The following is a 24074-nucleotide window of genomic DNA, read 5'->3' on the forward strand; positions in this document are numbered from 1 at the left end:
TTTGACTTAAATAAAATAAAACGAAAAACAGCAAAAAAAAAAAAAAGGAACAATTTAACCATACAGGTATGCAGAATCATAATGCGTAAATGTTTTAAAAACTACTCAATTATCACAAATACAACTCAAGTAAGAAGCAAAATCTTTCCTTGACCTTTCATGAATAAATGAATCTATAACTAAGTCATTCTAAAGGAAATATTTAATCCTAAAACTCCATACAAAAGATCTACAATACATACAAACATATGCAGTTAGTGTGCCATGTGTCGCTTTTCTCTTGTGAAATTATTTGAACTTTCTGGTAGGGTTAGATTATTACTCATCCCAACGCACTCCTTAGTTTCTTGAGCTCAAGTCTGAACCTGTGCAGCCACACCTTGCCTTTTACTCAAAATCATCTAGCTAGCCCCGCCTGCATAATCAGTATACACCAAAAACCAGCTAAATACCGGCTGGAAATCTAAAATAAATAAATAAATAAATAAATAAATAAATAAATAAATAAATAAATACTTATGTTGTAGAAATCATCGAGCAATTCTCCTTTGCAGCTAATGGCGTCCTCTTGTGGCCTGAAGGGTAAGTGCCTAACATTGGCAAAACATTTATTTTTCCAGTGAAAACTTGTGGCTATTGCTATCCAGCATGAACATTGCAGTTAAAGGTACAAACAGCAGTCTGAAACACAAATACTGGAGGGATAACCTGAAAAACTGAACTGGTGCATCATTTCACCGCAAGCATCAGAGACGTTTATCAAAATTAGCTAAGATAACAAGGACTCTGACTACTTAAAAGTCTCGTTAGACTTCTTTCTACAATCCCTTTAACCACCGGCAGCACAGTTTATTCTAAGGTCATTAAATCTAATGGAAGAGATGTCAAACTTAACCATCATTACTTTTAAAGAAGTCACAATAAAATGGCTCTGAAAAAAATTCTGTTTTTACCACATAAACACTATTACCACCACGTTTAATGGGTCATGTGCGGTACGGTGGCCCAAAAGGTTTAGTTTTGTTCCTGAGCCTCTCCTCCACTTGCTTTGTTGATTGTATTGCATTCTTTGTCTGCATTAAAATCCCAATAAAGCACTTTGTAGATGACTGCAAACTGTCAATAGGTACCAATACATAAGATCGACGGTGTAAAGAGGAAGTATTGTGTTTTAGAAATTATTGTTTGCTTCCTCATTGTTCTGTTCGGCACGTTTTAAAAGCGAGTCACTTTTTTTGATATGTACGGAGTACGTTTTCATTTTTTCTGACGCACGCGCTAATTTAACAATTTATCAACTTCCTCTTATAAGCTTTCTCACGCACTCTTAGTTCATAATTGATATTCACTGTTATTCTCAGGTGGATTTATCTGAATGGTCCGTGACTTGCGTTAAGAACTAAATACTATAAGTAATGGTTGTAATATGTCACCGCTGTTATTGGTCTGTGCGGCATGACGTCGAAGCAAGGGCGTGGCCTGCTTGTTTGATTGGCATCCTGGTGTCGGCAGTCTGCTGCGGGACCAGGACAGACAGCTGAAGAGAGGGGGGCGGGTGTGGATGTGAATGTCCGACCGGGACAAACCGTGGACCACCGCGAACTCTTGCGCGCGACTCACAGGTAAGTCTTGCCTCGTGAACGCATGCGAAGCGAGGACGCTCCTGAAGTCATTCATAAATTGGTGTTGAAATGTCAGACAAAGACACTTGGCGCGGGTAAGAGGCGCAGCAGCGGCGGCGGCGGCGGCAGCAGAGTTTGACAGAAGCAGAGGCTCTCTGCGCTGTCGGAACATGTTTTGCTCTTACATCCTGTTCTGGATTTATGTCGGGGTTGTCCTTTCTACCATCTAACGGGGAAGGATCTGACGCACGGTTTGGAAGTGTGCGCGCCCCACAATGAATGGGCTCGGATGGGTAACAAAAAAATGGCCGCACGTGAGGCAAAAAAAAAAAAAAAAAAAAAAAAAATACGGTGCAAGCGTGGGCTTTAGTTGTCTGGTCAGCCGAAAAACGGTGCGAAGCGTTTGGCACGGATCCGTGCGCACGGTTCAAGCGCACGGCCGTGCGTTAGAGCCGTGGCGTAGATTCCTGACCGGGAGGGATCAGAGGAAAGAGCTGCGGAACAGACGGCACGGGAAGGCTGGAACTGTCCCGAGACTACCTCCTCTAGTAATGTAAGAAAAACACAAACAAACAAACAAAAAACAACCAGGCCACATCAGGTCATAGAAGATTGATTATTAATTATTTATTTATTTATTTTAATGTCCAGACATTTTGGGTAAGGCACATAATGATAGGCCCATTTTTACTGTATGTGAACACTTACTGTGAACATAACTGGAGAGCCCAGAGCCGGTCAAAGGTTGTATGGGGCCAAAAGCAGATTTTAACTTGGGTGACAGAGGGGGGGCTTCAGCTAAAGAGCAAATATATTTTAAAACCAGAACACGTAGAAATATTGCAACAACGGAATTAAGTTAACCTTGAATCTGTCTTTTCAGTGGTTGGTAAAATATATGACTGATTTTAAATAGCATTTTCCAGAAATAATAAAAAAAAAAGAGTCACTCCCTCCAGACCAGATATGTCATTATCATAAATGCATGAGGACATGATGTCTGTAAACAGCAGCATCTGGAAATGTTTGACAGTAATCAGAAGACGAATTTCTTTCCTGACTAAAATGTTACTTTAACGAAAATATGTAGAATAGACGTGTGCCTGTAAAAAATGTATACAGTGAGGACCTTTGCATCAAAGATCTTCTATGAGAAACAATGTGGATGGATTTCTCCTCAACTACCAAACCAAAGAAACGTTTCTCAATTTTTGTATCAGGATTATAAACCAGTTAGAATCTTGAATTGCAGGAAACAAACAACCCAAAGCCGAGGAATGAGGACACAGCGTGACACTAGTAACGACATGTGTTGTTTGTGAGTGTAAAGTTAATCAGATGGAGAAAAAAAAAATCATTGTTTTTGGCCTGGTTTATATTTTTCTGTGTTCTTTGTCAGTACAAAACATCTGCTGATGTGTAAGGTTCTTCAAACAGGTGTATCCAAAATGATTGGTTGTAGCCATTTTTCTCTGTGTGAGCAAAACAGGTGGAATAAAGAAGACAAAGTTTGACCACAGCTGTCCCGGCCGTGATTATTTTAACTTCCTTCCATTCAACACGTGTGGAATTAGATTAAAGTGACAGTTTAGGGCCAAACTCCATGTTTTTTTTGTGTGTGTGTGTGGGAAAACTAACTTCCATACAGATGGAGAGAGGCTGAGTCAAAGTACAGATGACGTCCTCAGAATTCCCAGAGTTTCACCACAGCTACATAACCATAGTTCCCCTTTGTCCTCACTAATGAAACACAAACTGATCATACGGAGACAAGGAAAACTTGCCTTTACTACATTATAACGAAGGAGAGTCTGGTGACACAAATATGTGGAGAAATTAGTGTCTATGTCTCTTGGCATCAGAGTAACAGTGCTAATCAGAACCACGTTACAGGGGCCAGAATTGCAGTTTTGATGGTCCCATTCGACTCTATAACTATATTGGAATATTTGGCCCAGAATGCTCTAGATTTGAGCTTTAAAACTCCTTATGAATATGGAAACTCGTTTTGTAGTCAGAGCATGAAAAGCACTGACAACCAAAAAACATTGAAGGAAATAAAAATGACGGCTAATTCTTGATAAGTTTTGAGATGTATCTTCTTAAACACTCTTTGAACCTCCCTTCTGGAATCGGGCAGCCACTTAGTTTGCTTATGCCTTGATTTGGCTCAAGGAATCTCAGAGCCTCCTTATTCAAAGGCTGCTTGGCTGGAAATATAAGCAGTTTAGGCTTTGGCACGTTATGGAGGATGTACCGCCTCTGGATGTACCATGGCGTCCCTCGGGATCCTTCCTGAGCGGGGCCAGTCCAGGCTAACGGACTACTGAGAGTGCATCGTGTTGCGACCAAATTTGGTTTGATGGTTTTTTTTGTCTCTCATAACCAGATTTGTTTATTCAATTACAACAAACAAAAGAAGGATATGGAGACCAAACCGGCCCAGTGCATTACAGTAATTCTCCGGTCCCTGAGGTTGAATATCCAGTGAGAGATCTTTCTCAGAAGCCAAAGGTGACCTTTATTGTTGCCAAAGTAAGATGAGCAAGCCTTCCCATGCCCTTATGCGTTTCCTTCCTGTCAGCAGGACAGAGGAAGACACGAATTTCAAGTCGGAGGCATGCCCTCAGCTTGTGTGGGAACATATGGGAGTGAGCCAGACCAAATCCAACACGCTGAAGCTTCTTCTTTTCTATAATTCATACAGTGGAAGAGAGGCGATGAAAAAGAGGAGGAATGTCAGTGAAACCCCCCAGACACGGACAACACGTGTATAAAGTGAGTTAATGTGCCTGGTGTCCGAGAGCAAGCCGGTTCTCCCTCACTTCTCACTCAAAACTTTCACGATAACAGCTGTTAGGAAACCAGCTGGCAAGAAGACGCTACAATGACTCACTTGACGTTTTAATGAGTTGTGCGTTCGCATTGCAGGCAAGAGAAAGGGAAAGGGAAAGGCAAATGTCTTTTTCAGTTCTCGCTGCAGGCTAAGCAGCCGCTTCACTCAATTACATTAATCAATATTAGAATAATACAGGAGCGCACCTTCAGAAAGCCTTTGAAGGAGTAGCCGGGGGCCGGTGATGGGAGAGATTGCACTTCAAAACTTAAATATGTTGATTGAGATTCTTTTTATTTTTTATTTTAGCTCATATTAGAGTTATCCAACATATAAAATAAAAAGTGGCTGTGGTGGTTTCAGAGCCGCTGCAGCTTTGTTGAGCATAACGTAATATAGTGCTGTTGTCCCTCCCCCACATGTTGCTGCAGGCTGAAAAGATGGCTGCTATTCTTTTCCTTTGCTTATTCAGGTTTTAGTGAATATTTTTGGTAGATCACAGTTGACAAGCTACATATCCGTGATTCTACTCAAGAACACAGCCCAAATAAATGTAAATGTTTAAAAATGAAGCAGCCTTCCTTCAGCCAGGTGATTGACAGTTTGTGGCAACAGGTGGGGGAGGGTCGGTCTATGTTACTTTATGTGCTTAGCTGGATCATTCTGGTATATTGATAAAAGGACTTCAGACCGTCAGAACGGATGACTAAACCTCTTAGCAGACAATGTAATAGTATCTTTTTGAACCATTTGATAGTGGTGAGCAGCCATTTCCTCTATTCTACTATTTAAAGACTTGACAAGACACACCCATAGGTCTCATCTCTTCCCTCTGTTTTGTCTTTCCCAATGTCATTACCGTTTCCTTTTACTGCCCAACATCACAGAAAGTCACTTTCCTCATCTTTAAACTTCGCAGTCACATTAAGTGCTGTTGCATCACTGCGCCGCCCCCTCCCCCTTCTTGTTTTTCCTCTTTTATATTAATAATCACTCGCAGGCGGCCGTGGACGAAGCAGACAGCGCCATGTGGCGGCTCAGATTATGTCACAGAGTGCTCATTATTAAGATTGCTGTGCGACTGCCGCTGCAGGGTTTTGACCATCTGATATCCCACCCGCCGGAACAGAACTGGGGAGGAAATTGGGGTCATTTTTGCACGAAGCGTGCTAATAGAAAGACATCCGTCGGGGTAAATGGTGTTAATTTAGAGCGCAGTGTCCGATAATGACTCAACAAGGTTAAGCAGAGATGGATCCTCATCTCGGATAGATTGACGGGGGACATTAGCAGTATGCCGGCAGCTGAATGAATGAACTAATTCTGCTGTTTGGAGGATATGCCTGAATATTATGTTGATATCGCTCCGCTAAGATAACCATCTTAAAGGTAGCAGTGTAATCCTCTTATTCAGCGGGCTGTGGTAACGCATGGAGTGACCTACATAGGGTTTGACTGGAGGCAGAGGGTGATGGGTGAGAGGCATGACAGGAAGGGCTTGGCCAGGGGAGATGAGATGAGTGCTTATATGAAAAGCTAGCCAGAATGATAGATGCTCACAAATGCAAAGTGCTTTAATAGGTATGTATTGCACTCCTCCAGCGTCGAGATGGTAAGCTGTAAACTTTGCACCTCAGGGCTGAAGCGCAATTTTAGATATTTTCCAATGACCCTGGAGAACATCGGCCTGCCCAGATGAATTCTTTGTGACTATGAAGCCATTGAGGAAAAACTAAAAGCGACTGCTTTCAGTTTTTCTTCTCAGTGGTATGTGTAGATTATGCATCCGAAGGCACAACGTGGCAATGAGTACCAGTGGAAGATGTGTATGGCGAATAGCAGAGAGCAGATCCCTTTGGGGATTTTATACAGTGCCGTCCAATTTACTTGGCACCCCTGGGGAAGACTTACTTATCTATTTATTTATTTATTTAGTCTGGTTTTATTTGACCACAGGAGACCGTTGTAGTTAAAGTCCTAGTGGAGTTGAACAGACTCCACACATTTGCATTTTGCGATATAAGGACAGCAAAGGCTTTTCTTTCCTAAGGAAGCCTGTGAAGCAACCGGTTGGTTTTTATGGAGTGTCTAATTGATGTTATGGACTCTTGGCGACCCAGAGATGGAGACAGACTTCTCCAAGAGTGACATTTAGGGATTTTAAGTGGCTCGTGGTTGAAAGAGGTGGTTATTTGTGTCTTGTCGTATTTACAGTCCAGGAAAACAGGAAGTCATGGATCACTCGAAATGAGTTTTCTGGTAAAACTAAGAAACTAATGCATAAATAATAATAAAAAAAATGGTTTTATAGCATTTATTTTAATGGGATTGTGCCACTTAGAATTTATTATTATTTTTTTTAAATGTTTCTAAGTTAGGAAGTTTTCCATACTGTGTAAATTGAATGTTAAATTTTCCAAACCTTTCCAATTGTAGTTTTTTTTAATGCATTTCCTAAAGTGGCCAACCAATATGAGTGTCCCTGTTGTACGCTATGTGTGTTTTAATCATACCAAACAATGCTAAGTCCAATTTTGAGTTCTAAAAGTTTGATTCTTTTTTTTCCTTTTGCTTTAACATTGTGCATATGTTCACATACAACATGAGCTAAACAGCAATGGTTTATACAAAAACAAACTCTGATCCTCCTTCATAATCCCTCTTCCGTGAGCTGTCCATCATCCGAGCGCCTGGCAACCAGGGGCATTCAGAGAGCGTTCGTTGGCTCCTTTCTTCCACCAATGGCAGCCAGAATTGCAAATGCTGTTTTTTTTTCCCTCTTCTCTCTCTCTCTCTCTCTCTGTCCCAGGAGGAGGTATGAGGATCTGACAAAAGCCATGTTAAGATATGAGGAGCTCCAGCAATAGGACAGAGTGGAAAATAAACGAATTAGCTCGTTCAAACGGAACTTGTTGCATGCAAATGGGCTCTTTCGGAAAATTCCTTGCATTTATTGCAGAGGAAGCTAATTTTCCCCAAAGTTCGCTGGCGCGTCCATATAGCAAAAATGTTTCAGTTGGTGTAGAAACGGATTACAAAGTTGTTCAGCCATCAATCGTAGCTCGCTTTGTTCTTTCAGTCTTTCTCATGTCTTCCCTCTCATCCTCTGGGGACTTCAGAAGCTTTTCCTTCTACCCAGTTTAATCTTTAAGGATTCTTCTCGGCTGCCTTTTATATATTCCTTGCTCTCATGCTCTGAACATCTCCCTCGACTCCCTGACTGAAAATCTCCTACCTCCTCTTCCCATTTTTATCCACTGCTCAACAATAGGCTGCTGCCCTTCCTTCCTCTGCTAAGATTTGGTCCTCCCTCTTCTTTTTAGACCTTTGACTGGTTCATCCTGGCTCCTGTGCTGTGGAGCAGATGATTTGAGGAGGAACTGTTTTGTTTTGTTTTTTTTCTGCGGGGGTTTTGCCTCCATTAACATTCTTCCACAGGATATCTTTCACTTCCAATAAACTTGGCCAACATGAATTTAATCCCTGTTGCGTAATCAGCCAACACCTCCTTGACACTAGTTGGTTAAAGCAAAAATAAGAAGTCCTGGTATCATCTTAACATTTGTTCACTTTCTGTAACAATCGTAATGTTTTATTTATTTTCGTACTCTCCCTAGTATGTGGAAGGTCAGATGTGAACTCCATAAAAAGCTAATTTGAATCAGTCAACGTTTGTGTTTGACTGACTCTTAATAATTTTTTAGAACAGTTTTCAGTCAGTTTTCCAATGACTATTATGGCAGTCACAAAGTGACTTGGGTTCTGTTAAACAGCAGATAATGATTGAAACAAACATATACTAAATATATATATATATATATATATATATATATATATATATATATATATATATATATATATATATATATATATATATATATATATATATATATATATATATATATATATATATATATATTTATACCGATATAAATAAAAAAAAGAAGATCATCATTGGCCAAAGCTGATGCTAATGCAGTTGCATATTCTTAGTTATTACTTAAATGTAGCCTACCACTTGCCATTAACATTTGGGATAGACCTCAGCACCTCTTAAACCAAAGAGGGATAGAGTGAGTTTGGGAATCTGCCAGACTCCGGCTCCGCAATGTTGCACTTCCTTTAATGACGGTGGGAGAGCAATGAGATTGGATTTGTAAATAAAAACCTTTAGTCTGCTACACAACCCATTGCAAAGGACAGTGATAACTGGTAGTTTTGTAGCTTGCGATGAACTGCAGTGCTCTGCGGTAAACAGTATTTAATCTCTGTAATCTGTGGATGTATAAATATTGTGTGGCTGTTATTCAAACACACTGTGAGGAAAGTCAGGACTTTCACTGATCCACATAATGTCTAAGCAGGCTCAGTCCTGTCCGGGTCATGAGGGTACCACTGGTGTCCATCTCTGACAGTCAGTAGGCGAATAGTGGATCATAAAATTCTTCTCCTTATTTTTTCAAATGTATGCTGCTCACTGAAGTGAGCATAGCCAAGTGAAAACAGCCCTGTAGAAACTGCTTTTTAACCTCACACCCATAAACCTCAATCTGATGATCTCAGAGCAGTTACTTCACGTCTTGAGTTTGCAACCTAAAACGAAAGCAGAGCCTTCCTGGAGGGGGAAAAAAAAAACCACACACACACACACACAGCTTTGTCATTGCTTCCAGAAAAATAGTGGCCATTCGCTTTGTTAGCAGCACAGCGCTAGCTGACGATGCAGGCATGCTTGAATAGCTGAGCACAATCCGCTGCTTGAGATATCTCTGTTCAGTGTTCTTCAGACAGACCAATAGCTGACTCTGCAGGCGAGAGTCCTTTTTCAGAACTTGCAGAGATGACTTTGATCAATGCAACAGATGCATCAATGGGAGAAAACATTTGCTCACTATGTTTATCTGCTGGGGTAAATGGTTGCGTCTGAGTGTTCATGCAAGTGTTTGTCAGGAATGCAACACAATGTGCTCCTCTGCAGGTTTTCACTTTGTACTGCTGCCTATAGGACTTGACTGCACCAACTAGCACAGGTAAACAAAGCTTCATTGGTGCTAACGTACTGTACACTTTTGGACTGAATACAAGAAGACATTTCGTGACAGGTCAATGGGAAAACTGCTGGGCTTTGAAGTTAAAGCATTCTGTTGTAGCAAGGTGTGTTTATCACACCTTGCTACAACAGTTAATTATTATGCACAGTATTTTTCAAGATTTTGCCCAAGTCCACTGGCTGATAAATATTTCAGTCTGATTAGGAAACAGAAATATTTTATATGATGCCACAATAAGCTCCTTGAGATATTATCTGTTTTATATGAAAGTAGCTAGTAAAATAGCATAGCAATGCTGAAGTTTGGTCACCTGATGCTTTTCTCTGGAACGCCGTTCTCTTGTCATGATGCTGTTATGTGTCGAACGCTACGTGAGATTAGTTCCATTGTTTTTATTCTGTGATGTGGAAAAACTAAACTGACAGTTTAATAGATAGATTTGAGTGTGTGTGTGTGTGTGTGTGTGTGTGTGTGTGTGTGTGTGTGTGTGTGTGTGTGTGTGTGTGTGTGTGTGTGTGTTCTTGTATGTATGGGAAGAGCTAATTTCAAAGTGCTTCTATCTCAGCCGGAGATGTGTTCGGTAACACTGTATACTCATGGCCTGCTCGCATCCCCACTTTCCTGTTGAAGGAGTCCAAAGTGGCAGAGACGTTTTTAACCAAACAGATAGCGATGAAAAAGGGAGAGACAGAACCTGTAATCCAGTGCTTTCGTGGCTGGATTAAAAACCCTGCGTCCAAAGATGGGGGAGGGGTTGACTGGTTAGGGTTAAGGATGGGCAGGATTAAAACAGACAGATCTGCTCGGTGCACAGCTGTGTCACAGTGGCAAGCCGGAGTTTGGTGGATGCTGGAAGGGAGGAGCCTGTTTTTGAGTCATCCCACTTCCCCCTCCCACCCCTCCCCCCCCCCCATTTCCACTGGGATACTTCAAGTTTTGAGTTTTAAAATGCATTTTCGCTCTGAATAAACTGATTTCACAATTACCCTTGTGTAACTGTTGAGCAAGCAACCTTTGAGACAACCTACTATTTTAACATCCAACTAGCTGACCAAACAGTGGTCCGACTGACCAACCACTTAGCAAACCAAGCAACTGATAAGCCAACCAATTAGCTCACTAATCACTGATTGGACCAACTAACTGACCATTAAATTGGCCTACCAACAAAATGACAAAGAAACTGTCCAACCAGTTCACTGTGTACTACATTTTTGTCAATGAATGTAGCAATAATTGTACCCAAATGTATGTCTTTGTGTATTTTATTTGCAGTCGGAGTCATGGTAGTCTGAACCAACTTTTGCTAGCACTGTCAATCAGCTGGTTGAAAGGAGGTTAGCTTTCCTTGCTTCAAGGAAAGGCAAATTTTGACGATTCTTCCAGCTGCAAAAAAACATGTTGAATCTACTAAACTAAGAGAACATCCACTCATCGCTTTTGTTAACAAGTTACAAGAAACAGATGAAATGTTCTGCACATCTTCAAATTTGTAACAAATTGTTACAAAACGTTGGTGCAAACCCGTCATCCTGTTGAAATATTTAGGATTTGCTAAAATGCTAAATTCACAAATAGCAACCAACTAGCCCTAGCTGTTTGGTGCTAAATAGCATGCTAGCATAAGTCGCCATAGCAAAAGTGGCAAATGAGACACAAAGGTCAAATCAGATTTGCTGATCTTTGGCATGAAACTGCCATCTATAGCGAGTTTTTCCCCCCCATTTTTTCCATTTGTATTGACAGGGCTTTCTATTGTAATTTATTAAAATACACCACCAAAAGAAAAATAATGTTTATCTGGTCCAAGTATAGCCTGTGTTACAAAAGAATCTTACAGTGAGTGTCTAGCCCTGAAATATTGGAACAGCTTAAACTCCAGCCCCAAATATTTTGTAATCCTACGAAATATTTATCTTTCTGTCTGCACCTCACGTTCCCTATTGCATAGTTGAAAATATAAATTTTAAGCGAGTGAATAACCAGTAGAAGAATACATTTAGGACACAATCTGCTGAAACTGATAGCTTCTGCCCTCAGAAGTACCAACAAGCCCTAACTTTGAGTAAGAATGAAAGAAAAAGGAGGAAACGAGTAGGAATGCAGGGTTGGCCCCCCTTCAGTTAGACTTATGTAAGGTTACTTACATAATGACAAATTCAACATAAGTGTGTGTGTGCCCGAGTCAAGACGAGAAGCGTAACTTGACTTCTGTTAGAGTGGGGGATCCAAGAGGACGGGCACGCAAGCAAGCGCAGCAGGAGAGAATTGTGGGATTATGTGTGTTTCTGTGTGTGATCAACAAGAAAAGGAGGTGGAGTTGAGCATGAGACGGTATTAAAGTCAGACTAGAACGAGGGGACTGACAAACACTGAACTGGTCATCATTCGTTTTTCTCATCACTATCCTCTCTGTGGATATCCTCTAATGATAATAATCCTATTCAGTTTACACTTGTTTTGCCTTATATTTTTTTATCCTCTGTCCCTAATCCCCCCTTTTGTCCTCTTTTGTCTTTCTCCTACATTTCTCTGACAGTTCAACAGGTTGGCAGTGCTAGACAAGACACAGTTGCTACTACTGGTGGTTTGCCAGTGGTTTGCCTTTGCGTACTTGTGGCGGCTGGAAGGGAAGAAGAGCGAAGGAGGACCTGGCTATGGTCACAACTATGGACGATCCCTGTCGGAATGGGGTGCAGGAGGAGGTAATGCCCTCTGGACAACCTGCCACGGAGAGGCCCCCAGCTGTGCAGTCCTCTCAGGGAGCAGAGACATCTGGAGGTGAGGAAAGGAGGAGGTGGGCTGGCTGACTGACGGACTGGCACATTCCCTTTATAGATGCTATAGTTTTTGCTTATGGTGGCTGGAGGGGTTCATTTTAAATATGTGCACATGTAAAGCTGTGATACTTGCAAACACAACACCTGGAGAGAGAGGCGGAAAAAAAAATGTCGGTCTCAGTCGCTTTGCTTAGACAGCACTGTTGTAGGATAGCTCTCAAAGTGTAACATTATGTTGTCCATTCCACTCAAAAGTAAAAGGAAATCACTGTGATTTTGTGGTTGGTGCTATTATAACAGTAAAAGATTCATGGAACCTTAATGAAAAGGAACGGTCTGATCTTATGTTTTAAGAGACACGTGGATTTGTATCAGAAAATTCATGTATTGTAGGTACAACTCAACTGAATGGAAAAAAAAAACATTTATTTTGTTGAAATGGAACCAAAAGAGATCAAATTAAGGGTGTACGCACTTCAAACAGTTTACTGCCTTTTTATTTTATTCAGTTTTTCTAACAGATTTGTCTGTTCTTCAATGAATTATCAAGCATACGGGTCGCATTAAAAGTTAAAAAAAGAGAGCAAGTGGGAGGTTGTGAGCAGCGTGCACACAACAATGATTGACGGCGCTAAAACCCTCCTCTTGGGTCTGATTAGTTGCTTTTGAGAGAGCTGTGTGTTTCTGTAGATGGCAATAGGAACACTGGGAGAAGCTCGACTTTCTTTTCACAGATTATCTGTCTGATACCATAATGTTACGATGAGTTTTAATAAATATGTAAAAAAACAACAACATATATTTTATAAAAGTTATATACTCCAGCTCTATAGCTCAGCTTTTTTTTTAAGGCATTTTAATCCATGCACTGATTAGTTCATTGTCGTTATTGTCAGTTTTGTCATTGCAATGAACAACCCTATTTCAATTAAGAAGTGCTCCATTTCTTCATCTATAAAGCTAAACAAAAATGCATGAAAATATGTGTGTGATAGAGTATCTGTCAAGGCGCCTCTCTGATGTATGCAGCTTCCAGCACACTCCTGTTGATGCTACAATTAAATATGACTGGAATACAGGTCGACAAGTCTTTTTTTCCCCCCGCGTTGGATTTATCTTACACCCTTAAAAAATAGATGCATGGATCCTCAAGCAGGCAGTCTCTCCATTAGTATTCAATGCACGGCAGCATATGTGTAGAAAAGGATGACTTTGAAGAACACACAGGGAACAGTTTATAATGTGGATAAATGCATCTGCTTGGAATCAATCGCGGCAACTATCCCGTTTTAGATTAAGAGCTTATTTTCCACAACCTTTTGCAGGGCAACAGAAACACTCGAGCACGAGGCATTTTCTTAGTTCCACATTTTCCCTGGACGAACAGATTGCGAGTGTCCATCAGGATGGGTTGTGTACTCTTGCTGCGAACCGAGCAAACATTCCTGCGGTCGAGAACGTCATGACACTTATCTCAGCGAGTGGGTAAAGGTCAACACAGAGAGCAGAAAACCCCGTAAACATATGAAAACGTAGCTGTTTGGGTGTTTACTTCCAGATGTGCTTCGATTCTGGTTTTTTTAGTTTCTCCTCTGACGCGTCTGGTTTCAAAGTTTCCGGTCCTGCGTAAACGCTGAACGAGTCTGTGTTGCTCCAGCTTTATGTTTCGCCTTTATAACAAATAGGATGTCTTAACTAACTGATTATAATTTATGGAGAGTTATGACTGACTGTAGGAGTCTGCACAATGAAATCAAGGTGCAGTTTGTTTATGGTTTTGTGTGTGTGTGTGTGTGTGTGTGTGTGTGTGTGTGTGTGTGTGTGTGTGTGTGTATGACTCTTACTACAATTACAGTTGTGGTCTGAAAGACCATGTGTGGTCCCCATAGGAGCCCAGGAACAGGATTTTAGATTGGTGCTTCTTTTTTATCATGTAACTATATTTCTCTAACTGTAGTTCTGTCTTATCCTCCCTAGTGTATTTGCCCTTCATAAATATTTAAGGTTTGTTTTGGCACCGAGCTTGCTGTTGATGTAGTCTGACTGTGCTTTATGATTTATGGTTGCCTTTTGTTTTCTGTTTTGTCACTTCTTGCATGTAGTACATTGTGTTCATTTCAATGAAAACCACCAACTCACAAACCTGAACGTGTGTTCCCAGTTGTGCGACTTTCAGAAATGTAAACATAAAAAAAATAAATAACCTGCAAATGTAAAATATGTTATAAGAAATTATACTGAAAATCGTCATTTAGCCTGCTACATTTAACAAAACAAACAAACAAACAAACAAACAAACAAACAAACCAGAAACAGATTTTTATATGCAGTATAAAGAGACAAAGAATTTTTCAACACTTTCTGAAATGTAATAAGAGACATTTTCTGATTTAGTTAAAATAGGATAACCAAGATTATTCTAAATATCAGATTAAAGAGGGAGCAAGAGAGAGAATGTTTTATGATTACTGCTTCCATATTTCCACAGCATTATGCTGCCACCTCGATTTACACACTATGTGCTGAAATACTTTCACTGCTGGGAAAATGAACTTTCTCTTTCCTTGTCAGTATAATGGCTGAGTGTTTCTATGCCGCTTATGCTTGCCTGAAATGGTTTGCACAGATATACAAGGCCTTGAAATTGTAAAAGCAGAGTAATCCTACTGTATATCTGTCCGTCCTATTTGGGGGGTAGGGCAAAAAGTAGAAATAATGTTGGTAATTCTAATCTGAAACAAAAAAAAAAAGTTTAGTCTGATTTAATATTACACAAACATGTTGTGTTTTTTTATTTTTTATTTTTTTAATACATTTTATATATATACTGCTTCTCTGTTAGTAGCTGCAGTATTTCTTTTGGGGTTTCCAAGACAGCGATGTTGCACATTGAACTTGTTTCCTCAAGAGTAAACTCAAAGTATAGAGCACAGCCTAATGACACAGAGCGTGATTGGGGTTAAAAGTGTAATAGTGGGTTAGCAAGAGCAAAATCTAGAGAAATAAACCATAAGTTAACGGGCTAAAAATGCTGACTGAGCATAATTATTATCCACATAAGTGCATAATGACACACTGACACAGGCTTTAAAACACTTGACACACGATTTCAGTGCTCTAAGTGGCTTAAATGGGCTTGCGTTGGCTTTTAGACCCTGGCATTACGGCGTTAGCTGCTTCAAACAAACAGTCCACACCTCTCCTTCTACAGAATCTGTTTATGTTAACAGATTAGATTGTGTTTTTGTTTTGTTTTTGTTTTTTGTCTTCTTTTGCTTACAGCCTTTGAATCTTGCTGGCTTTATGCGTCGACACGCACAAACTACCTGTAGGCTTTTGTGGGAATGAGCTCTGAAGCAGCTAAAATGGTTTTTGAAAAGTATATGAAGCTGAAATTTAGCCATTTCAGCTCAACGGGACTTGTTTTTTTTTTTGTGTCAGATGTTCCATTAGTAACGGTCTGTCTATGGCTGAACTTAAACCCACAAAAATACCTCTTATCTGTTTCTCTTTGCATATAATTTTTCTGTGTTTTCAGCAACGCAGCAGGTGGAGGATAATGTTGGCGAGGGGCCTACCTCCACAGGCGTGAAAGACATCGACCTGCTTTTTCTGCGCGGCATCATGGAAAGTCCAATTGTACGCTCCCATCCTCAGGTAGCACACACACAATTCAAGCTAAGGGTTAGAGGCTGTGACCGGACTAACCTGTAGTCATGTTGAAGACCCCCTCTGCATCCTTTGCTTGCTCTGGCTGAGGTGCTTAAGTACAGTAAGGCTTTGACAAACGAGTCCTCCAGAAAATCCATACGCACTTCTAATAAGGAAAGAATGCAGCTTCACACCGCTAAAGCTTTTTCTTTTTTTTTTTTTTTTTACTGATTATGCATGCATTATGCAATATTTTTAATTATAAATTATTTGTTTTCACAAATGTTCAATGTTACGTCCAATCTTAGAAATTAGATTAATGTTCTTGCTGTAATACAAGGCTGAACAGTAGGTCGTTTACAGCTGGAATTAACATCGTAGCACTTCAAACAACAAAATCTGACATAATACCACCAACATAAAACACGCACACAACAGCGAGTCATCCAAAGATATTTATTTTTTTCCTTTTTCCACATCTGTGAGAAGCATCTGCCCTCCCTGAGATTCTCTGTCCCCTCCAGGCTCAGGAGCAGCAGGAAGATGTCAAGCTAGAAGCGGTGCAGGACAACAACGTGGAGCTGGTGACGGAGATCTTGGGCGACATCAGCAACCTCAAGGTGAAAGATGACAGCGCGACTGAACTGTCGAGGATCCTGCAGGAGCCGCACTTCCAGGTCAGACCGAGTAAACAGAGCAAAAAAAAAAAAAAAAACAGGAAAGTAGTGTTAGAAGCTGCAATCCTCCACAACCAGACAAGTCTGGATGCAGTGAAGGCGCTCTTTTACAGTTGTGGTGTTGATTCATATATTACAAATGTATAAAACAAATAGATGACCATGCATTGAATGGTGAGCAGAGTATGCAGTTTTGGTTAGTTGATGTTTGGGCCCTGTTCTTACACTAACCTCCATTGCTGGACATAGCAGCAGCTTTACACAAGCTGGACCAATGGGAGTTGGTATTCTGAGCCCAGCGAGCCCTCAGAACCAATCAGAGCCGTCCGAGCCGTTAGCTGGAAGTTAAAACCCTGTTGACCTACTGAGGAAGAGGGAGAGGGCGGGAGGAAGGGAGATGCTGGGTTTATAGAAATGGGAAACAGATATTACATCACAGACTGAGCATGTGAGTTTGAAGAGTGAGTTTCCTGGAGAGCCACTGTTTATCATCTGAGCAAGATATTTTAGGAACAAGAGACAGTAATTCCAGGATTGGGGAAAAAAAAAGAAGCTATTTTAGGGATAATCAGTGGACCAAAAAATTAAGTGATGACATCCAGAGGGTAATCCTAAATTGTGATCCATTAGTTGAATGATTATTTTAGTGGATATGTCAGAAGTGCAACTTAGAATTTTACAAGTCATAGTGAAAAAAACAAAACAAAGAAAATGTGCACATCTCCAAAAATACCTCAGAAATGCTTTTTTTTCAAGAAAGATTTGTCAATCTGCTGAACTGAAGGAGCAACACTTGTTATAATGAAGGGATGACCAGAAACATTAGAAGAGAAAAACTTGTCTTTTAAAAAGACACAGCTAAAGCATGCTAAATAGCAGGAGCTGGTAAATACAATCCTGTAGGGAAGCTACTTGGAAGTCTTGGCAGTTTTGCATTAGACACAATGACCTTAAAGTTAATGGCTAGATAAAGTAGGACAGAAATACTAATGTGCTAATAATGAGGTGTTTGCTAAAAGTAGCTAGCATCAGCTGCTGTGCTTTTATTATCTTTTATCCCAGCACCTAAAATACTAACTTGCTAAGTGTAAAATGTTAGCTGAAAGTGGCTAACAGTAGCTGCTATCCAGGTAGCATCCTAAATATCAACATCAGCTAAATGCTAACATGTTGGTGGTGACTTTTTAGTTTACAGTGGCTAACAATAGCTGGTGATATCAACATTAGCTAATGTGCTAAAATGTTACTTTTAGCTTAAAGTAGCAAATAGTAGCTGCTATGTGCTAACAGTGACATTTTAGCTAGAATTAGCTAAGCAGAGAATGGTCCCAAAAGCATCTTATATCCTAGCATTTCCTAAGGTTTTTACATTAGGCAACATGCTAAAATTAGTCATAAATGTTTTATTACTGCTCATCCGTTTAGTCTTTGAATGGCATTCCTAGCTGAAGGTAAAGTGGAGAAATGAGTTATGAAAAACCACAAGAGATTTGAGTGATTTGAAAGCTTAACCCCAATCCTGTCTATTGGCAACATTTGTTGTCAAAAGTTACATATTTTGCAGAGTATAAAGTTAATCAGGACGTCACATCCTCAAAGAGCTAAAGGTTTTAATATCTGAACAACTAAAAGTCTTGGTAGCTGTACGCTTTCAGTAGGGTCAGTACTTTATAGCATTCACACAATTAATGTCAGTTGATACTTATCATTCCTTTGCACTTTACATCAAGCAGTAATGCATAAAGTTACCTTTTCTAGCTACTGCCTCTGTTTATGGTTTTAAACAACGAGGCTTACTCAGACTAAACCAGTGAACGCATTGTGAGTGAATGAAATTGAGCAAGAGACATTCTTTTCCTTAATCATCTGGAAAGAACATAATTTGTTTTCTTGGGATGCTTCACGTACTATTGTCTCTCCTCTCTTAGTCCCTTTTGGAGGCACACGACATGGTGGCATCAAAATGCTATGAAGTGCCTCCACCGGCTGAGACGGCCAACGATGCAGCGGTCAACAGCGCGCTCATGCAGGCCGACGCTGTCCGCATGATCGGCATTCGAAAGAAGGCCGGCGAGCCGCTGGTGAGCCAAGACGAAGGGCAACTCCGTTTGTTTTATCTGTTTCCTTGTACCTGCACACCTGTTGCTGTTGAACATGAATGATGATCGAAGGGGGAAGGAAGCAGCCCAGGCTATACGTTCCATCCCCGTTCATCTTCCCCACAGGGCGTTACCTTTCGTGTAGAAAAAGATGACCTGGTCATCGCCAGGATCCTCCATGGCGGCATGATCGACAGGCAAGGCCTGCTCCACGTGGGTGACATCATTAAAGAGGTGAATGGGAAGGACGTCGGCAACAACCCCACAGAGCTGCAGGAGATGCTGAAAAACTGCAGCGGAGGCATCACGCTGAAGATCCTCCCCAGCTACAGGGATGCTCCTGCACCTCCACAGGTAGAACAACAAATCGGTGCTAAGTGCTGGTGTAAAGAAACGACACAGAAAGAGCGGCAGATGTTGGGTGGTGGCACCGGCCTGGTGATCTGGCGCCTCCATCAATCCTCTGTGCATGAATGTGAACCATGGGAGCCCTATTAATAACACTCGACATGCTATCTAGGTCAGAATTGCTGTTTTAGCCTCATACAGACACACACACACACACTCACGCATGCTTTCTGTAGTTACATGCGCCCTCACATGGAAAGTACAGTAGGTTCTCTTGTTTAGTCACGTTCGCTGACATAAAAATAAAAAAGGACCCTTTTTTCATCTTTGACATAAATTGACACGCATAAACATGCCAGTTTATGCTAAGAAGGCATAAACTGGAAGTGAAGGTGAATGAAACATGATGCGAAACGCTATCCTGCTCTGTGGCTCTGCACATGCTGAGCAGTGTACTTTCCTGGCTTGTTTTATGGCTTCCTCTGGCTGCTTGTTTAATCTAATACATCAGCCAGAGCACTTAGCCTTCCTGGCAAACGCCTCCGCTGTTGGTGCATCGTAAAGAGCAGCACAGGGCGTCCTCTGAGCTCCTGTTGTCACCTCTTTACTCCAGCCTTACCTTGTATCAGTATTGTCTTCTGAAACATAATCAGATTTAAGTGAACGCGCGACCCCCCCGCCCCGACAGGTGTATGTGCGGCCGTACTTTGACTACGATCCAGCCAGTGACAACCTGATTCCCTGTCGAGAGGCGGGAATGGCTTTTAAGAGAGGCGACATCCTTCAGATTGTCAACAGAGAGGATCCCAACTGGTGGCAGGTGAGCTTTTCCTTTTTACTTGTCGTTTCTGCTCAAGTGTCCGCAAAGGTCACGAGACGAAAGGAATCTCAAGCTGCACTGTAATCCATTGCAGGCGTGCCATGTAGTGGGTGGTGCCACAGGACTAATACCCAGTCAGTTCTTGGAGGAGAAGAGAAAAGCGTTTGTCCCTCGAGACTTTGACGGATCAGGTTTGTCTCTGCCTAGTGTTGTAATTGTGGTCTTAAATCTAAATGAACCATTTGCTAATAGTAAAATGCTGTCATCATGAGCATGAATGCCATGTTAATTTTGTATTTTAACGATGCATTACCCCTGGAGCACAACCCCCACGTTTTCAGTGGAGATGAGATGGGAGCCAAAAAAATGTAACTTCGTGTTAAAGGAAATTAGTTAGGAAAACCCCCAAGCCTCATGCCCATCATAACCACATGAAGGTGCCGGAACACCACCGTCACTATCCATATGAAGGGAGATCGCCACAGATTATGAGTCTCCTCACACAAAGAAGCGCCAACTCCAAAGTTGACTCTTGCAAGATTTACTGAAATTTGCCTAGTCAAACGATTTCTGTCTCAATGACGGTAAGTTTCCTTTGAGAAGGTCAAAGACCCAGTGAGTCACACAAAGTGGAAACAATAACAGAGAAGAACAGTGCCTGGGTTTTTTTAAACCCTCCTCAAAACCTACAATGATGATGGTTGAAACTTGGACACAAGTGGATTTTCCGACAACAAAATGATCCCGAACACACGGCAGAATTGGTATGGGAACGGATAGCGTGCTAACATTAAGCTTCAACCCCACTCATGATCTGCGGTCTGCACTTAAAAGCTGTGTTTGTGCCAGAAAACTAAATAGCCTCCACAAGTTCTGACGAGAAGAACGGCCCAATATCCATGCAGAATTATGCCAAGACCACACTGATGCCTGCAAAAAGTGTTGTTTCTCTTTAACCTGCAAAAAGAGATTTAACTTCTTTTTTAGAAAGTAATTTGTACCAAAAAAGCCCTAAATTTCTAAGACATTCATGCTGATGGTGAATTTATGTAAACTCATAACTGGTAATACATCAAAATGTGAAAGCTACAGTTAACACATTAATATTAACAAAAGTCTACTAGAACCAAATTCACAGATCGGAAGCAAATATTCCACAAATGCTACCAACTCTCAGAAAACGCTCCATGCCTGCCCCCATCTGACCAAAAGCTGCAATTGCAAATATGTATAAACGGATAAATGTTCCTTCCGTTTCATTTTTAGGAATTCTCTGTGGCACCTTGGCAGGGAAAAAAAAGAAGAAGATGATGTACTTAACAGCCAAGAATGCAGGTTAAAATATATTCTTCTCAGTGTTGGGTTTACAACTGGTGTTTCTAGTTCAGTTTTCTCAAACTTTAAAACGTTTTCGAACAGAGTTCGACAGACACGAGTTGCAGATCTACGAGGAAGTAGCCAAAGTCCCTCCATTCCAGAGAAAGACGCTAGTCCTGATTGGTGCTCAGGGGGTGGGCCGACGCAGCCTGAAGAACAGACTGATGGTCCTCCACCCCACACGCTTTGGCACCACTATACCATGTACGTAATATTCCTGTTCTCCTATAGACAGTGTCTCGCAAAGTATTCAAACTCCCTGAAATGTTAAGGTGTAATCTTTTATTCTGACTGAACGCTATGTGTGGTGAAAAAGTACTGCAGATGCAGCAACGAATTTAAACTTGATGTTCATATGAAATTTGAATGAAAAGGAACTACTTTACGAAGAGCGGACAAACATTTCCAAATATACTGCCGAAGCCCAAATATAAAAAAAAGTTAAAGGGCCTGTAATTAAAAAAAAAAATTAAATATTCAAAGCTATGCTTTTTTTTTTTTTTCCCCACATTCAGATACGTCACGGAGACCCCGTGACGAGGAGCTAAACGGCAACACCTACCACTTTACCTCGCGGACAGACATGGAGGCGGACGTGAAGGCCGGTCGCTTCCTGGAACACGGCGAGTACGACGGCAACCTGTATGGCACAAAGATCGACTCCATACATGAGGTGGTCGCCGCGGGACGCACCTGCATCCTGGACGTTAACCCCCAGGTACGGACCAAAGAATGGCACCTCAAAAAGGACTGGCAAATAGTGGGCAGGAGGGAGGGAACTACGCAGAACGTCACGGCGAATGTACTTTAGATGAACGTAAACGTGTTTCTGCTCGACTGTCCTCTCCAGGCTTTGAAGGTACTGAAGACAGCAGAGTTCATGCCCTACGTGGTTTTCATTGCAGCGCCTGATTTTGACACACTCAAGGCCATGCACAAAGCAGTGGTGGATGCAGGCCTCACAACAAAGCAGCTCACGGTGAGTAACCAGTCGACAAACTCAACAGTGTGATCGTGTCGATTTGACTAATCCATTGAAAGACCAAGTCCCGACCCATTTTCAGTTGTCATTTAGACTGTTCCGGTATTTCATGAGCTCATGATGCACTCTAACAAAATCATAGATACTCCATCAAATATTCATGACAAATAACTGTTTGTCATGTAGATTGTGTCTGATGATTTTTTTCTGAGACTTGGTGAACCCAGTCTACCACTAACATCAAGAAAACCTCCAGCGTCTTCATTTCATTTCAAGTTTGGGAAAAAACTTGTCTTTTTTCCCTTATCCTTAACATAAAATATATAATTTGCTGAGTCTTCACTCCCTTTTCATTCTCTGAACTGCAAACATCGTTACTCCAGCGGTGACCCGTCCCCTTGTTGTCTCTACAGGACGTGGACCTGAGGAAGACCGTGGATGAGAGCGCCCGTATCCAGAGGGCTTACAACCACTACTTCGACCTGACCATCGTCAACGACAACCTGGACAAAGCCTTCGAGACGTTACAGGCCGCTGTGGACAAACTGTGCTCCGAGCCTCAGTGGGTCCCAGTGAACTGGGTGTATTAAGGACTTGAACCGGCGCTTCCGCAAACCGTAGTTTTCTGACAAAGAAGAGGATACGAGGGAGGAGATACTACTGAATGATAATATCCGATTGCTCCTTCTCCCCCTAGACCTGCACACTGTGCAACTCCTTTTCTACTCCAAACTCAAAGGGAAAGAGTGCTTATGTATTTTATAACATTTTTTTATGACAAATCTTTATATCCCACGTGGAATCAATTCAAACATATTGTCATGTGCTTTGGGCCAGTTGTTTTTACTTTTCCATTTAATTTATTGTTGTAGGTTTTAGTGTTGTGGATGGTTTTGTATCGCCAGTCCTTCTTCCATGACGCGAAGGATTCATCGGCACCAAAGCTCCAGGACGACGTGGATCTTTGAGCAGTCGTTGCCGTGTCTGAACAACCACTGCAGCCATTTTGTCTCCACCTGAATCTTTGGTTATTTTTTAAGTAGCCGTCATCATCTCATCACTTCATGTCCTCCAGATGGATCAAGGAGTCGACGCTCCTCCTGCTGCCAAGAAGGAAAACACTGAGTTCCTTTTTCAAAGGGGGGCAAACACTTGGTTTTGTCTAGATGTGTCATTTTATTTTCTATCAGTTTGGTGATTAATAGTGTATAGAGTTTAATCCGATGTGATCCTCGGCTTTATTTTATATGTGTCACTTTGTCATCACCCAGTCCTCACAAGCCAACCCGTTTGTTGTATTTTTGTAAACATGTCTCACTCTGTTTTTATGTTCAGTGTCATTGAATGTCAAAGCTCCTTACCAAACCCCCAATCTGACTGAAACTGATGCAACGTCCAACTCCACAAGCACCCAAGCAAAGCCAAAAGAGCAAAGCTGTAGCATCATTCTTCTACACCTTTCATTTTTAAATATCAAATAATAAACCTTTTTTTTTTTAAGATATTTGCTTGCACTTTAGGTAAGAAAGATAAATTACCTCATATTGATGTTTCTTACAGTAAATGTAATTTTTCACAATCTTAAGTTTTATTTGCATCAGCCCAGCTGCGTGATTGAATGAAATGTCCCCACATCAACCCACTGTGTTTTTACATTTTTATTAGTAAAGTTCTAATAAAGTTTATCAAATCCTAACCTATGGCTGCTACTGTGTCTTTGGCTGTCTGCTGACCAGGTGAGGCAGGCAGTTTTCTTGCCTCATGGCAGGGGGCGCTCTTGATCCCAAACACCGACTCCACAACTGCAAAGTAAGAGACACCGAGCTAGCCA

The 24074-nt window shown here is 41.3% G+C and overlaps 1 protein-coding gene across 6 annotated transcripts; it reads left to right on the plus strand.

The window, feature by feature from the left end:
• The first annotated feature begins 1487 nt into the window (after positions 1-1487).
• pals2b (protein associated with LIN7 2, MAGUK p55 family member b) lies at positions 1488-23939 on the plus strand. Of its 6 annotated transcripts, XM_088010168.1 has the most exons (14): positions 1502-1622; positions 4330-4400; positions 12049-12290; positions 15828-15946; positions 16465-16617; positions 18546-18698; positions 18843-19070; positions 19753-19884; positions 19979-20075; positions 21151-21219; positions 21304-21465; positions 21777-21979; positions 22112-22240; positions 22657-23939. In XM_088010168.1, exons 3-14 carry the CDS (start codon positions 12167-12169, stop codon positions 22831-22833), a joined length of 1746 nt encoding a protein of 581 aa, XP_087866294.1. In that variant the 5' UTR covers positions 1502-1622; positions 4330-4400; positions 12049-12166; the 3' UTR covers positions 22834-23939. The 6 variants fall into 6 exon arrangements, with proteins under 6 accessions (XP_014822419.2, XP_087866295.1, XP_087866293.1 ...); XM_014966933.2 differs by lacking the exon at positions 4330-4400 and having other exon boundaries at positions 1488-1622; XM_088010169.1 differs by lacking the exon at positions 4330-4400 and having other exon boundaries at positions 1488-1622; positions 15828-15928.
• The last annotated feature ends 135 nt before the right edge of the window (positions 23940-24074 follow it).

The sequence above is a fragment of the Poecilia mexicana genome, unplaced genomic scaffold (genome assembly GCF_051168715.1).
Source record: "Poecilia mexicana isolate PSO_F unplaced genomic scaffold, ASM5116871v1 scaffold_11, whole genome shotgun sequence".
NCBI lineage: Eukaryota > Metazoa > Chordata > Actinopteri > Cyprinodontiformes > Poeciliidae > Poecilia > Poecilia mexicana.

Bases quoted from the DNA above. Each gene is read 5' to 3' on its own strand.
- pals2b (XM_014966933.2), top strand. From the start codon at position 12,167: ATGGTCACAACTATGGACGATCCCTGTCGGAATGGGGTGCAGGAGGAG. The intron at 15,947-16,464 runs GTAGCACACACA...TGTCCCCTCCAG, and splicing joins TTGTACGCTCCCATCCTCAG to GCTCAGGAGCAGCAGGAAGA. The intron at 21,466-21,776 runs GTACGTAATATT...CCCCACATTCAG, and splicing joins CTTTGGCACCACTATACCAT to ATACGTCACGGAGACCCCGT.